Here is a 16,971-nt window from a genome sequence, read left to right as displayed (position 1 = left end):
CTTTTCCAGTCCAGACACACAACAGACACAGATAAAGGCTTTATTCTAATCCCCCCGCCCCCCAATAAAGTCAAATGCTCTCAGCATTGAATGTTAGCATTGTGTGTAATCATGGGATTACTTCTAAGAAAAAAATGTATTTAATACTAGGGTGTATAAGCATGAACTCCATGCTGCTTAGCAACATGTGCAACACTTTTATGTGCAACACTTTTATGATGAATGTACACCTACCTAATTGCAGGTAGATGCTACAGGAACCCATCATGTGCAACACTGACAAATGTATATTCATCCCACATTGTAAGGTACAACACTGTACACTTGACAGCTTTTAATCTGTCAGCCTACTACATCTCTGTGTTACATTCAACTGCACTGGTATGGAAAGAACACACAATATAAAATGCAATTACCAGACACTGGTATTAGATACAGACAGCTTCATTACTGGAAATGTGATGCTTTCCCATCCAAATGTTGAGGGTATTTTGCTCTCATCAATACAAATATATGTTTTGGTTTTGTCTCTAACTAGAGGATCCGCAATGGCCAGTGAATCAATACTGTTGTTTCCTAATATGAACAAGACACTTAATTTTCTGCTTTTCTAACCATAAAGTACTTTATAACCATAAAAGAAAAAATATTCATTTTATATACTTGGAAGCAAAGCATTTATGTACATCTGAGAAACTGTGGAAAATCAGGTTGGGCTTCATCTGCCTGAAATTTTTTACAACCCGGCTCCTCAAGGGGGGGGGGAAGGTCGCGAAAGTGCCGTGTCGCCCCATAAGAGCCCCAGATAGTGCGTTTTGGGGACGAAGAAGCTCAGCGGTGTCCCGTAGCGCGACTCCCCGATTCGCCGGCAAGCTCTAATAAGAGCACCGGAGGAGAAGGGTGGAAGTAGCGGGGCCAATTTGAGCACCAGCGTTACCCTGGAGGAGCGAAGCTTCAAGCCGGAGGCGGAGAGCGATAGATTCTCCCAAATTCAAAATAGGTGAAAATATCGTCAGATCGTGAGTAATTGGAATTATTGATTTTTATTTGGACAATTCAGACCACGGGAAGAGGTTTCAAAAACGGGATTCGATCTCTTCCTACTGGCGGCTTAGGAAGCAGCAAAATGTCCTAAAGCCGAAAGAAAGAAAGTTGCGCAACTCTGAAACCCCAAAGAAAGACTCTTATTTTACCCCTACAAGCAGGGGGTAGGGGGATAGACTTCTCTAATAATAAAAAGGAGAAACCCTGTAAAAGAAAGAGAGTTGAGGGGGAAAGCCCCTGCTCAGCCCTGGACTCAGCACCCTATGAGGAGCAGTAAGGAAATATCGAAACGTAATTTTGACAGCTGTCATTAAAAGTTTGAAACTGAGGTTAAAAGACATGTGGAAAAAAACTGAATTGGTTTAAGGACTAGGGAAGTGGTTGTAGCCAAGATGGATTCTACCGTTTTTGAGACTGAAACTCCATTGTTCTTTGTCTCCTAAGCTCCACTCTGCCCTTGACTTGGAAAGAATGTCAACATCCGGAACATCTGCTTTCCAACAGACTGTGTTGAATTTACTGGGAGATCTTTTAAAGGGACAGCAACAGATTGATAGTCTGTTTCTAACTACTTGGGAACAAATACAAGAAATAAAAGTCATTTTACCAAATGGAAATAAACTTAAAAATGAACCTGAAAAACAAGTTTTAGATGAGGTCCAACAACACAATGAAAAAGAAGAAGAAAGACTTCAATATGAAGCAAGACCTCAACATGAAGATGAAGAAAAGAAGGATCAAGAATCATTTGGGAAATTGATAATTGTGGAAATGGACTATCAAGAATGGGAACTGGCTTTAGAGGGAAATTGGAAAGACTGGGAAAATGTAATTGGGCAAGGGAGTGAGATGAAAGGATGGGAAAGGCAGAAGGAGGGGAAGACAAAGGCTTGAATTTTAAAATGGGAAAGAATGGGGGTGGGATGAAAAACTTTAGAGATGTATTAAAAATAGGTGGGAAAACGGTTTTGAAATCTTGGCCGGATAATGGAATTGCTGTACCGAATGGAGGAAAGAATCCAGAGGAGAGGAGGAGGTATTTAGGAAAAATAAGGTGATGATATTTGATTGTAGAGATTTGAATGTGTAGTTGATATTTCTTGTTGGAGAGGGGAAAATATGGCTGGGGAATAAAAAATATGATTTATAAAATTGTAATAGTATGTTCAGATATTTGGTTGGGCGGACAACCACCCCTACCTCTCCTTATCATCCCGGAGTCTCCTGTGGCAGGGGGGACTCTGGGGTGGGGTGGGAGAGTGGGGTGGGGAGAAACTCAACTATAAAATGGACCACTTCTGGCTGCCTGCCCTTCATGGGACTCCCTTGTGGCAGGAGGGGGCCTGTGGAGGGCGGACAGGAGGAATGTGAGGAATATTTTAACGGGTTCAAGAATAAGAATTGAAATTGGAATGAAGAAATCTGCTGAGATTGGTAAATTGAAATTATGAACAACCAGGTAGAGGGGATATGAGGAAGTCACTAAGATATGGTTAAGAGATCTAAAATATGATGATGATTTTTCTTTTTTCTTCTTCTTTCTTTTTGGTTTTTTATTCTATCTATTCTTTCCTCTTTTTCCTTTTTCCTTTTTCTTTTTAGATTGTAAAGTAATTATGGAAAATCAGCTGGGTGGATACCCGCCTCTACTTTTCCTTACCATCCTGGGGCCTCTGGTGGCAGGGGGGCTCTGGAGGGGGGAGAAGGGAGGTGGGAAGAAACTCAACTATGTAATGGACTGCCTTCGACTGTTCTCTGTTCATGAGACTCTCTTGTGGCAGAAGGGGGCTCGTGGAGGGGGGGAGAAGAAGGCAGAATATGTTTTGTATGTCTTTCTTTATTATGTAAAATCAATAAAAATTATTTTCAAAAAATAAAATAATATTCTTCAACAAACCTTTTAATATTCCATAAAGGAAGAGAAAGTAAAGATACAAGAATGTCAGAAACCACCAATACCATCCTGTACTACAACTTTCCAAAACTGGTATTTTAACATACATTGAATACATGGAAGTCAAACTGATTTTAGACCCAAAATGTATTCTCAACGAACAAGCAAACAAACTCCTTAAAGAAAACTAAGAATCTACATTAGGTACCTGGTAAGTGTTGCTGAATTATCTTCTCCATATCCCATACAATTTCCTGGCGGATTTTGAAATCATTATCCGATATGCCTTGCTCCTTTGCTGCCTCCATCAGCGTAAAACTCAAGGCAGTTACTTGTGCAGGGGAAGGGGAAGGGAGAGCACGGAGTTCGTTTTCTTCTTGCTTTTCCTGTCAATATTATGAGTAGTAAAGAGTAGTGTTACCACTGGAAGAATTTTCAGGTTCAACCCATTTTCATTTGCTTCTTTAAATCCTGTTAATGCTAGCCTATAGCAAAAACTGTCCATGAAAGTAATATAATGTCAACAGGTCATTAAAGATATCTAAAAAACACCATAAGATGGGGTTGCACAACTTCTGCTCCAATGCACATCATGAATTGTCTTATAGAGATGCTGCAAGGTTCAGTGTTGTCACCCATGTTGTTAGTATTTGGATATTATAAATGTGCTGATGACATTCAGCTCTATTTTTCCTTTTGCCTCGAGATGAGGAGCAGCAGCGATGCATTGAAGCAGTTCATGTAAATTAATATTTCATGTGCTTAACATTTTTTATTTGTTTAACAAGATATCTTACCGTGTTTCTCATATTTTAAGGCATCCCTACAAAATAAGGCATGGCAGGATTTTCCTGAGGTGGAAAAATATAAGGCATACCTCGAAAATAAGCCGTACCGGGTGGTGGGAGCAGGTCTGTGGCAAAGAAGGGTTGCTGCTGCCGCATTAACCCCCGGGACCTGGCTGCAGCCTCAGCGCGCAGCCCCAGAACCCGGCTGCAGCCTTTGTGCACCACGCGCGGACACCCGGGACCCGGCTATAGCCTCAGCGCGCAGCCCCAGGACCCGGCTGCAGCCTTTGCGCGCAGACACCCGGGACCCGGCTGCAGCCTCAGCGCGCAGCGCGCGCAGCGCGCGCAGCCCCAGGACCCGGCTGCAGCCTTTGCCTGCCACGCGCGCAGCCCCAGGACCCAGCTGCAGCCTTTGCCTGCCGCGCGCGAAGACCCGGTGGGAGCAGGTCTGTGGTCTGTACAGGTACCGGTACTTAATTAAAAAATAAGACATCCCTTGAAAATAAGCCATGCTGTGTTTTTTTCAGGAAAAAATAAATATAAGACGTGTCTTATAATATGAGAAACACGGTAAGTGCAACAGATGGGGGCAGGCAGAGGCAGCTAGAGACAGAATTATCTACACAATAGGAAAACACTTTTCCCCCCACCATCTACAGTATAGTCTTATGATTACAGTGCTTGAACTATTTACTTTGGTTTCAGGCCAATAATTCTTATAAGTTATATGAAGCAATTAAAGTAAGTATAATTCTGGTAAAAAAAATCCAAGCCTTGATCTAAAACTTACCATGATATTCTTTTTATGACGTTTTTCTTTAATATGTTTGTGAGCTCCCTGGATATTTTCAATGTGAACTAAGCAGAGCTTGCATAGGTACTGGCAATTAGAGTACTCTGGAGAGCGCTGTGGAAAAACCACACATTTAAAATTCAGCAGCCAATTAATTATGTCTGTTTTATTTTCCATTGTGACGATAATAAAATGCTACTAAGCAATGAGCATAGTAGATGGGGATTGTCCTCGCTGTTCACACTGGGGTATGAAGAATTTATTCACACATTTCTAAATAGTTTAGACTCATATTTTTCATATTTCCATGACACCACTAACACAGCTCTTCTGATTTAATGCTAGAAATCATAAAATACCAGAAACCTAGAATCAGCTAAATCCTAACACAAGATACAGTACCTGCACTCAATTTTGCTCATTCTGAAGGGAAAAAAAATTCTTGGCACAATTGAAAAATTGGCAAAAGAAAGATTCAGAGCACCAAAGCTCAGAGATGTATATGGGAAGGCAAGTAAAAGGACTTGGGATCATGAGGAGTTCAACAGAAATGTACTTCCAAAGTTCTGCAATAGTGAGACCTACCATGCAGATGAAGGTGGGAGACAGCTTTGAGCCACTCCAGTCAAACAGAAAAAGAATAAGCACAGTAAGCCTAAGCCCCATGAAAAAGTAAGTTTTTTTAAAAAGCAGAGGCCCAAAGAAGGCATGGGGCCATGAAAAAACAGATATTTTACTGGCCTTCAGTCTTTTAAAGAAAGAAAAATTCTTTTTGCCCTGAAAAAGCCTGTGCATTGACCCACAGCAGCTGCCAGAATGGTTATACACACTGGATAACATACACAAAATTCAGCTTTTTACACATCACCCACAATTGCTCAGAAATAATGTCTCCTGACATGACCCAAAATCAATTACAGTGAGGGGGGAAAGTATTTGATCCCCTGCTAAATTTGCCCATTTGCCCTCCGACAAAGAAATAACCAGTCCATAATTTTAATGGTAGGTTTATTGTAGCTGTGAGAGACAGAATAACAACAGGAAAAACCCCAGAAACCCAGAAGACAAAAGTCAGAGATTGATGTGCATTATAATGAGTGAAATAAGTATTGGATCCCTTTGCAAAAGATGACTTAGTACTTGGTGGCAAAACCCTTGTTGGCAAGTACAGAGGTCAGACGTTTCTTGTAGGGGGCCCCCAGGTTTGCACACATCTCAGGAGGTATTTTGTCTCACTCCTCTTTGCAGATCCTCTCCAAGTCAGTAAGATTTTGAGGCTGATGTGTAGCTACTCGAACCTTCAGCTCCCTCCACAGATTTTCGATGGGATTAAGGTCTGGAGACTGGCTAGGCCATTCCAGGACCTTAATGTGCTTCTTCTTGAGCCACTCCTTTGTTGCCTTGGCCATGTGTTTTGGGTCATTGGCCTGCTGGAATACCCATCCTCGACCCATTTTCAATGCCCTGGCTGAGGTGGTGCTCACCCAAGATTGCATGATCCCATCCATCGTCCCTTTGATGCGATGAAGGTGTCCTGTCCCCTTAGCAGAAAAACACCCCCAAAGCATAATATGTCCCCCTCCATGTTTGACGGTGGGGATGGTGTTCTTGGGGTCATAGGCAGCATTCCTCCTCCTCCAAACACGGCGAGTTGAGTTGATAAAAAAGAGCTTGATTTTGGTCTCATCTGACCACAACACTTTTACCCAGTTCTCCCCTGGATCATTCACATGTGCACTGGCAAACTGCAGAAGGACCTGTAAATGTGCTGTCTTGAGCAAGGGGACCTTGTGGGCTCTGCAAGATCTCAGTCCTTCACGGCATAGTGTGTTACCAACTGTTTTCATGGTGACTATGGTCCCAGCTGCCCTGAGATCATTGACAAGTTCCCCCCATGTAGTTCTGGGCTGCTTCATCACCGTTCTCCTGATCATTGCAACTCCACGAGATGAGATCTTGCATAGAACTCCAGACCGAGGAAGTTTGGCAGTTATTTTGTGTTTCTTCTATTTGCAAATTATTGCACCAACTGTTGTGACTTTCTCACCAACCTGCTTGGCAATAGTCTTGTAGCCCAGTCCAGCCTTGTGCAGGTCTACAATCTTGTCCCTGACATCCTTGGACAGCTCTTTGGTCTTGGTCATGGTGGCTACTTTGGAATCTGCTGGATTGATTGCTTCTGTCAACAAGTGTCTTTTGTACAGGTACTGTAACGAGCTAGGATTACAGGTAAGACCTCTCCCTTACAGCAGGTGCTTCTAATCTCAGCTCGTTACATACAGTGAAGATACCAGGTAGCCTGACATCTGGCTGGTTGATAGGGGATCCAATACTTATATCACTCATTATAATGCACATCAACCTCTGACTTTTGTCTTCTGGGTTTCTGGGGGTTTTCCTGTTGTTATTCTGTCTCTCACAGCTACAATAAACCTACCATTAAAATTATGGACTGGTCATTTCTTCGTCAGAGGGCAAATGGGCAAATTTAGCAGGGGATCAAATACTTTTTCCCTCACTGTAGGCAAGTGGTGGCAAATACACAAATGTTGGCTTGTCATGGACCAACTGCCTTTTTTCCAAGGTTACTATGCACCCAAAATATCATGTGATTAGACCCCAAATGAAATGAAAAGCATATAATCTGTGTTCCCACTGATTATGAGAACACACAGTGCAAATCAACATCTGCTATGAGGGGGGGGGGAAGCAAAGGAGGAGCCTCTGTCTTTTCTAGAAACTGTTTCTACCTCCTTAAAGAGAACCATCTCACACTCCACCATTATTAAAGAAATTAAGTAGCTAATTAATTTCTTCTGAATTATGTTACATGCTATGGTAAGTGGGGGGAAATCATCACCTAACAAAGAAAACTGTACAGTTTACTTACTTTTTCCAAGCGAATAATATAATCTCTTTCCAGTCGCTCTTCTGCTTGTTTCAAGCCTAGCTGCTGTTCTGCCGTCAATGTTGATTCATCAATTACAGCAATATTTTCTAAATAATCAGCCTCTGAATTAGCTTCTTTTGCGGAATCTGGATTCTTTATTTTACCTAATGAAAGGAGGAACAAAGTTGATTATTAACCTGTTTTCTCCAGACTACCTTACATGTAAGCTAAGGGAAAATTAAATAAATTGGAATCCTATAATTTGAATATGCTCTCTCCTTGATAATTATGTGAATCTAAGCATAGAAATAAAGCTGAATTTTAAAAAGTAAAAATGTTGATTGTTCTCAGAGTGATTAACAAGAATCATACCCTTGAGCTATTAGAATTACCGAGATAATGAGAAAGCACTATATGAAATTATTATTATTATAAACCAATATGCAATGTTTTATTAACTTCAATTGCATGCTATATTTAGGCCTGGTTCACACATCAGTTCAAATGAAGACATATAGTTCAGTGCTAAAGCATCTGCTCACCTGGGTGATTGGAGGAAAGTGATTGCCCAAAGTCTTCATGGACTTATTACCTGCTGCTTTATTTATACTGTGTACTGTACTGGTTTTTCAAATTTGTGTGTTGTTTTACTGTTTTACTTTGTTTTTATTGGCGTTAATCAGTATTATTATTATTATTATTATTATTATTATTATTATTATTAATATTATTTTAAAAATACTTTTATTACTTTTAATTAGTATTTTGTAAACTGCCCAGGTATCCTGATTGGATTAAGAGGGATTTTAAAAAATTGAACAACAAAAAAGCCAAATAAAAAATGAATGCTATAGCACAGAGAGACAGCAGTGACATTATACTTGATCCACATTATGTCTACACATGTAACAGAATGGGGTGGGAAAATGGACTGCCATGTTTTAGGTGGCATGTGGGAGATACCATATTTGAATTATGTCCCTGTTTTGTTCTTTAAAGACTTAGGAGGAAGATTTTAGACTAGGCCTTTGCCTGGTATGCCAATTTTCTATTTGAATGGAGATGCATGCATATGTATTTTGTTTGTTTGTTTTTAACATAGAGAAGCAGTTGAAATCATAGCATCTTAGATTGACTGAGCAAAATGCAAGAGAATGTTTTATTTCAGAGCTATAATTATTTCTGCACTGAAACACAGAAAAAATATTTTTTGTACTTTTAAAGGTTGTGGGGCAAGCTTACATTAAAAAACACATTTTTCTACCACACTTGACAATATAGATATAACTAACATGCACAAAGCAAAAGCCATTCAAAATGCATTTCAGACTGTTGTTGTTTTTTATAATTAAAAAAAACTGAATCCAGCACTCACAGGAGTCTTCAGATTTGTGTTCCATTGGTTCCAGATCCAAACCACTTTTGACTGAGTCCCCAGGCCGATTAGTATTAATTTTGGATATATCATCTCCAGGTGGATTTTCCAATTCAGAACTCCTTCTCTGGCCAGATGGTAAGCTTTCTGTACTGGCACCATTCTCTGAAATATGGGAGCTTGAAAGATTTTCAACCATGTGCTGAGCTCTTATCTGTTTCGGATTATCTACTTCTGCTGGTACATTTGGTAACCTTTTTGCTTTACATTGATCTTGAATATTTGACCCCATGTCTTTACATCCAGCAATACAACTATTTGTCTTACATGATTTATTTTCTCCTGACTTTTCAGGACAAACATCATTTTGCTTATTCTTTTTGCAACTGCTCCCACCTGAAGAACTTTTTTCAGCTTCTTTTATAGATTTGTCATTTTTGTTAGTTTTATAATTTTGATTGGTTGTAACTCTGACAGCTTTGCTTTCTTCACATACAATTCGGGCAGATTTTCTTGTGTCATGATTTCCAGTTTTTGAGCTCTTGCCCTCTTCCATTATTGAGAAGACCTGCTTCGTCTATTACTTGAGACTACTTGAAATATAATTTTGCAACAACTGGAGTGGAGCAGAATCCTCTGTTCAAGCAGGGTATCTGGCTGATTGTCTGATGAGAAAAATTAAGAATGATAACACAAAGAAAATCTTACATTGTTAAACATAGTCCTAAATTAAATTAATATCAAAAATGCTTGCAATGAGAGACTAAAGCTAAGCATGTTGGGGGGGGGGAGAATAATGGAAAGAAACATTCACATGGTGTGATGGAAGTGTCCTCTATTAATTTAATAAGAGCAAAATCCAAACCCTCCTCCACATTTTGTTGGCTGGGGGTGATTAGGATGGAGCAGAGATTCTCTCCACCAACCTGCCGGGGAAGGCGGTCAGCTAGCTTTGACCAAGTGGGTGGTTAGCGCTAGTAGCTCTCCCAACAATCATAGATTGTAGAGAGCCCCAAAACAAGGTGATACTGAATCCAAAACCCTGGAGATATTCCAAAGGTTCTGTTCCTATACCAGCCTGCAGCTTGTGAACCAGAAAAAGCTTTGGATGTGACAGTGGCTCTGCACCTCACAGGCCCTGTGTTGAGCTTGCTCTGCCCATTAATTTTTAGATTTTCCTTTGCCCTTTGTTGAGGCAATGCAAGTACTAAAGCAGCAGGGGGAGAAATATCCTTCAGCACATTATGCTAGGCATGCTCATCCTTGAGGCTTCCTAGGAACTTCTACCTTACTGCCACATTAGAGCTCCAAACTCTTACAATTGTTTTGTAGAAATGCTGCCAACTAGTAATGTTTTCACACAAACATAAAAAAAAAACATTTCAGAGCATTCGTACATAGGCCTCTGCTTTACTTATACCTCTACAACTGCCAAAATAAGTTTCCTTTCACTTCAGTTTTTTTCGTTGTAAGGAGAGGGCGGGAGAGAGAGAGAGAGAGAGAGAGAGTTGCAACAGTGTCAAAACAATGACATGTAACACAAAAAGGACTACCTGAAAGTTGCAATATAATATATCTTGTAAATACAGTACTGTACTGTATTGCTTTTAAAAATTACCTCAAAGGTTAATAAAAAGTCAACATTTGCTTTAGCAATGAAATAAGAGTTAATGATTCCAGAATAAAAACTATCCTTCATTTACGTACCGTGTTTCCCCCTTTTTAAGACGTAGCCATAATATAAGACATAGCAGGATTTCTAAGCAGTTGCGCGATATAAGCCATAACCCGAAAATAAGACATAGTGATAGACCCTTCCCCCCTCCCGCCAGCCAACTCTCCCCCATAAAAATCTCTCCCCATTTTACTGTCGCTCCAAAGACACGTATTTCTTTTAAAAGCTTGTAAAAATGCACCGTAGAGCCGTTCCTGCAGCCTCGTGATTCCCCCTCCTGTTTCTGTAAGCATTTTTTAAAATACCTGTAAAAGGATTCCAAAATATTTTTTTTTAGCTAGGCTGTGTGAGCTCTGCTTGCTTGGTGAAGAGGAGAAAAGTGGCATTTGCGGTGGGGAGAAGATGAAAGCACGAGGGAAAAAAGAGGGGCGATTGAAGACGCTGCCTTCCCCTTTAGGGAGAGACTCTGTGTGCGCGTCTCTCTCTCTCCCCCCCCCCCCGCCTCTCTCTCTCTCTCTATCTCTCTCACACACACACAGCCCACCTCTCGCTTCCCCCCACCTTTCCCCCTTTTAATAGCCTTTTAAAAAGTGAGGATTCTTTTTTCTTTCCATTGCTTGTCTGTAGAGCTTCCCCTTTAAGGATTTGTACCGGTACCGGGATCGCTGCCGGTGGCGCAGTCCTTGCCTTGGGGATTAAGGACTTTCCCCTTCTCGCTGTTTAGGAGCTGCTAAACACTGCCCTACACCCTACACAAAAGTTAACATTTTGTGGGTAAGAGAAACACGGACGGGTTGTTAGGACCAGCAGATTATCTCACCCCGCTTTCTGCTGGCTCAATTGCTACTTAATTGCTACCATTTACCATCTTAATTGCTGCTCAGCTGGCTTCTTTGTTTTGTACAGTATCTCAGCCGGTAGCCTCTTTGCTATCAGTGCTACAAAGTGATACATTGTTGGAACTTTCGCTCTTAAGTCTTGGGCAGTTGGCTGGCTGGTAGAGATCCTTATTTGCTTTAGTATAGGCTACTGCTACGACTGCATCACACAGATAGATTCCATTATACAGTACTGGTTTAAATTTAAGAAGCTCCAGTGTAGCAGATTGCTATTAAGTGAGTCCCCACCTGGGAGGGGAGAGAGAGAGAGCAGCCCTTCGGAGGAGCTCCTTCCCTCCCTCACGAACATCCCAGGGCCGGGGAGAGAGGGCTGGGCCAGCGATGCACACACCTCCCTTCCCTCAGACTCCCTCTCATGGAGCTTGGTGGTGGCTGTTGCCCGTCATTTTCTTTCAGTCAAGAGTCCTGCCCCGCAGGGAGACAGGGAGCAAGAGGGGCACTGCTCCTGATGTAATAAAAATACCGGTAAGACATTCCCTGAAAATAAGCCACCCAGTGTTTTTTTGAGGAAAAAAAGTGATAAGACGGTGTCTTAAAATGTGGGAAAGACGGTAGTTATTTGTTAATTCACTCATATTTATAACCCTAACCCACCTCAACCTGCTCAGAATAGGCAGCAAATTATTATTATATAAATGCTGGCATCAGCTGGGGAAATTGATCAACTGGGGGGGCTAACCACGTTCACCAACCATTGATATTGCCTTGATAGGAAAGGAATGACAATTACATTGCTACAACAGAAATACACGGCAGTGTTGGGATTTCTTTATTGTGTTTAAAACATGAATACAAACTTAAGCTACTTAAAATTTTATATAAAAAGATATCAGCCACCTGGCACTTAAAGCTGAAACTTGCTATGTTTGAGGTTCTATTAATATTATGATTTGACTCAGGCAATTGCAGATAAGTTTCACTTTCGTTTCCTGTTGGCTTTTAAGGTTTCATAGTCTCGGTTATCTTCTACCAGCACCACCAACTGGGTGTAATATCAGGATGTGAATTATTGTAAAACCACATAAACCCAAACCCACCGAACTACAACTCATACAAAAAGCCTAATAACATTTAATACTAAAGAAGGAACTAAAATATTAGACCTGTCAAGAGCTAAAAGCAGGGATGGGGAACCTCTAGCTCTCCATACAACTACAACTTCCATCAATGCTGATCACTGGCCATGTTGGCTGGGAGCATCAGGGGCACCACAGGTCCCACCCACCTAACCACCACCCCATTTAAATAATATTAGTTCATTAAAAAAGCATATGATTAATGAACTAAGTTTGCCTGTTAACAAACCTAATTTGGGGCAGGAAGAGGGGGACCCTTTCTCTCAGTGCTATTTTCCTAGTTTCAGTTCACCCATCCCTAAAAGGTATTTGCCTTGGGAGGGCAGATCCAAGCTTTCGGCAGATGTGGCTATTTTAAAGTGAGAAAAATTGCATGAGAGGTGTGTGAGGGGGACTATCCCTGCACTGCAGCTCCAATCCAGCACAGTGGCACGTCATTTCTCGGGATGAAACTTTGGGGGGCGGGGGTGGAATGAGTATCAGGACACTTGAATGCTATTTAAATCCATTATAATAGAAGCCCATTGGGACAATCAAATATCAGTTTAGTAAACTGAGCGGTGAATAAGCTTCATGTATGCAGCTGCTTTGCTCCTCCCTTCACACAAGTGGGAAAATAAGCCAGAGATCCACAGTTAGCCATAACTTCCAAACTGAGAAATTATGTCTGGACTAGGAAATGGCCAGCAAGCAAGCCAGAATATGAAGTAATCATTTAAAGATGGTTTTCGGGGTTCTTTCGAAAGCATTAGTCGTAATTTCCCACTTCAAATATAACAAGAAGCTACAGCAAAATTCTAGCTTGTGTTTCCACTTGTGTGAAATGAGGAGCAAAGCAACTGAATGTAGATGCACAAAGTTCATTTTTATCTTAGTTGAGTAAGACAAATTTTGATTCTCCAAACACATCCAATTTAAGCTGAAGATCAGAAACCAATGCAGGGCAAGACGACTTCCTTTGAAAAGAAGAATTCTTGCCCAAATTCCTCCCTATAGGACCACAGATTCTGAATGTAAATTGGCAGTAGTAAGCAAAACAAACAAACAAACAAACAAAAACCAAGTAGTTTTTAGCAAATTGCCAAAAATATTTTTCTTTAAATGTGACTTTCTTTAAACACAACACATGATCTCTAAGAAAAATGTGCAGCTTCTCACTAAAAAACCAGCTTGTCACTAAAAAACCAGCCTCCTTACTGACTGGAAATAGTTTTTTCTTTTTCTTTGAATGCATCCAGGAGGAATTAGAGACCTAACTTCCATTCCAGGTTAATTGATAGAAAGCATAAGGTATAGTTATACAGATGAAAAAGCCTTGCTGGGGAAGAAGCAGCATGGTTTCTACAACAGGAAGTTTGGCCTTACCAATGATTTTGAATACTTTGAAAGCACAACAAACATGCGGTGATACAGTAGGTACTGTATCCAAGATTTCAATATGCTTTTGACAAAGCACTTTACCAAAAGCTCCTCAGAAAACATAACAGTTGTTGGAAAAGACAACAATTTGATAGCTTTTATAATAAAATGGCCTTCTCTTTTGTAATTGCTATATAACAGTGTCCTCACGTAAATCCAGCCTTGTTGATAAGCTCTCCAAGGTGCTAGTGCATGTTCAAGGCCAAGAGAGGAGGCAAAGATAGCTCCATCCCTTCTGTAGTTGCCCACTACATTTCTATTATAAGCACAGAAAAGCAGGCTTCCCTCCTCTGACAGTTTGCCTGATTTCTATCATGGGCATAGAGGAGGGAGGAAGCAGTCCTTCACTCTTTCACCAGCCCTCTCATTCATGTATATGGAATTCTTGGTTGCCTACCAGGTGAATGTTTAAATACAAGGCAGTATAAATCTGTGATGTGGACACATTTGGAAAACTGAGTACAGTTCTAGACATGGTATGTGACCTCTGCTCAGAAACTAGTGCCTGAAGAAATGGCATGCAGGGAGATAAGATGTGGAGTGAGAGAAGAATTCTGCACCCTTCACCCACATGCCTCTTTTGCTTTTAGAATCACTTTCCTTTTCTATGTGATTTGAACAGCTTAATCACAAGGACATGTGGGCTGATGTAATGTAATGTATTTTACTAAACATACTGCAAAGTGATAGAAAAGTTTTCTTTAGATTTACTCTGTGCTCACTGGAGAAACTGGAGTGGAATCTGTTGACAGGAGACAGATAATTCTATCTTGCCATTGCTGATCTTATTCCCTGTGGCTGATAGTCACAATAACTATTAAATGTGACATTAACACTCTTGCCTAGCTCAACCGATTTTGATTCTTTCAGTATTTGGAAATACTAAAATGTGAACTTACTGCAACATGAACTTTAACTTCCTAACAAACATTACCCTGCTCAGGATTCATTGGCAGCATTCAAGAATCTCCATACAAGACATGTACTGCTTGTAGTCTCTCACACCATAAACTGCACAAACAGCTTCTCAAAGTAAGGGTAGTGGATCACTCAGCTGTAAACTGGGGTTTTATCCAATTTGCATAAATACTAATGTGCAGAAAGCCTACGTTTGTTACAGAATGGCAATCACCTGCTGTCAGAAAGGCTATGGTTATATTTACAGAGTCACAGTAAACCACAGTTAATGGTTCACCAGGAATGCAGATAGCTTCTGCTTCACTCTCCCTCATGTGAACAGGTTGTTGCCCCAACTCATGGTATTTGTTTTATCATCATCAACAACAACACAGTGACTCTACAAGTAAAAGAAGAGTGAAGCAGAATCAATCTCCTTCCTAACATAATATTATTAACTATGGTTTACCATGATGTGTAAACTAGATCGTTTTAAAACCTAAAAGATAACTACTATGAACCCAAATTTTGAGAAATCATCAGCTAGTATGCTTCTTTCTCACTGTAATAATGGAAAAATCTTCAACAATTCTATGCCAGTGATACATGTGAAGACCACCATTAAAATATCAGGTGCCCTTTTAAAAACTGATGTTGGCATAAATGAATTTGACATAGTTTTCATCTCTTTATTGGACTGGTACCTAAAAGGGTTGATAGTGAACCCAAGCAATATCAAATTTTTTCAACCTTTATGTGGTGAAATCTTACATTCAAAAGGTTATTACAATGTCATAATATTTAAGATGATTACATAGAAGAGAAGCAGGACCACTTAACAACAGGCCCAATAAGTATTTTTGTTCTATTTTCGCTCTACTATGTAACTGACCAATTTCACATTTTACATACTCAAATTGTATTGTATATCTACATATCAATCATGGCTCCTCAGTGTGCTTTTGAAATGTGCAACAACAGCAAAAGCTGCAACTTTAGTATATGCCTGCTTCTGTTGCTGAAACATGAACCCTTGATTTTCCCCATTTGCAAAATGCAGACAACTAGTTTTTTAACCGGCTGTTGACCAGAGATCACTTTATAGTGGGAAGGTTCCAAGTACAGTAAGTGAAAGTAGTCCAGTGCAGAAAGCCAGAAGCCTTACCCACCATCACTAAATAGCACAATATGCTCTGCTATTTTGTAGTGCAATCTCCTTAAGGTAGAAACCTATTTATTATAGTAGTTACGAAGCTGTTTAAAGTGCCTTGTAGGCTAATGGTGCTGCATAATAATTTACAACGTGATGACACTAAGCCCACTTTTCACCCATCTGCTTTACTGAGAGGCTCCCAGACACCAGAGACACTAAAACCGGCACTCAGGAGCCCCCCAATTAAAAGCCCCAAGTGCGAAAGGGCTATTCTGTACAGATCTGTGTCAAGCCCCTCCTCGCAGGAAACCCATCAAGTTGTGTTAACAGCTTAGCCCACTGTCAGAAAAACAGCTCGATTTCCCAAAAACATGCCTCTATAGGCTACGCTCCAACGTCTTTATAGAGAGCTTCCACGGAACAAACAACACCCCCTCTTAGCCCTCAGAAGTACACGTGCAGAATCAACAGCGCCGACTTTTTGGTTCCCCCCCCCCACTAAATTGTCGAATTAGCCACCCACATCAAACCCCCGCCGCCGCCCACACACAAAAACACACCAAAACAACTCGCTCAGAGCACAGTCCTCATCCAAGGGCCTTTTCGTTAAACTTTCTAGTCTTCTCACCCAGACAGGAGATAAACAAAAGCAGGGGATGGGGAAGTGGGGTTCCAACCAGGACCCTAGCAAAGAGGGCGCCTGGCAGACCACCACTCACCCACCCAAAAAGAGGCGCTTCGAGAAGACTTTAAAAAGTGGGTGCCGGGGGAGTGACCGTGGCGGAGACGAGCGAAGGGCCTTGGTGCAGAGAGCCCCCCACCCCCCACCCCAAGGAGGGTAGAAGCCCGGAGCGGGCACGGAAGGAGGGCGAAAGAGCGACCGGGGGGGGGGGGACGACGACCCGCTTCCGTCCGCCGCCGCCCTCTTTCTCTCTCTCTGGGGACTCAAGTACCTGGCTGTCAGCCCAGGGATGTGCCGGCCGCGTCCCCCTCCATGTCCTCCTGCTCCGGCAGTTGGGAGGCCCCGACGCGAGCGCCTCAATCTGGGCCGGCCGCCATGTCAGCCGC

General features: G+C 41.4%; 1 protein-coding gene across 2 annotated transcripts in view; it reads right to left on the bottom strand.

Moving 5' to 3' along the window:
- TUT4 (terminal uridylyl transferase 4) overlaps positions 1 to 16,971 on the bottom strand; it is a 39,217-nt gene extending 22,246 nt beyond the window's left edge. For both annotated transcript variants that reach the window (XM_035122017.2, XM_060276905.1), the window contains exons 1-5: positions 16,857 to 16,971; positions 8,785 to 9,449; positions 7,410 to 7,573; positions 4,517 to 4,633; positions 3,147 to 3,324 (exon numbers count right to left, since the gene is read on the bottom strand). In XM_035122017.2, the coding sequence (XP_034977908.2) occupies positions 3,147 to 3,324; positions 4,517 to 4,633; positions 7,410 to 7,573; positions 8,785 to 9,340 (1,015 nt within the window). In that variant the 5' untranslated portion in view covers positions 9,341 to 9,449; positions 16,857 to 16,971. The remainder of the gene's footprint in view (positions 1 to 3,146; positions 3,325 to 4,516; positions 4,634 to 7,409; positions 7,574 to 8,784; positions 9,450 to 16,856) is intronic.

Source organism: Zootoca vivipara, chromosome 7 (genome assembly GCF_963506605.1).
Source record: "Zootoca vivipara chromosome 7, rZooViv1.1, whole genome shotgun sequence".
Classification (NCBI taxonomy): domain Eukaryota; kingdom Metazoa; phylum Chordata; class Lepidosauria; order Squamata; family Lacertidae; genus Zootoca; species Zootoca vivipara.
This window is presented reverse-complemented; position numbering and strand designations above follow the sequence as displayed.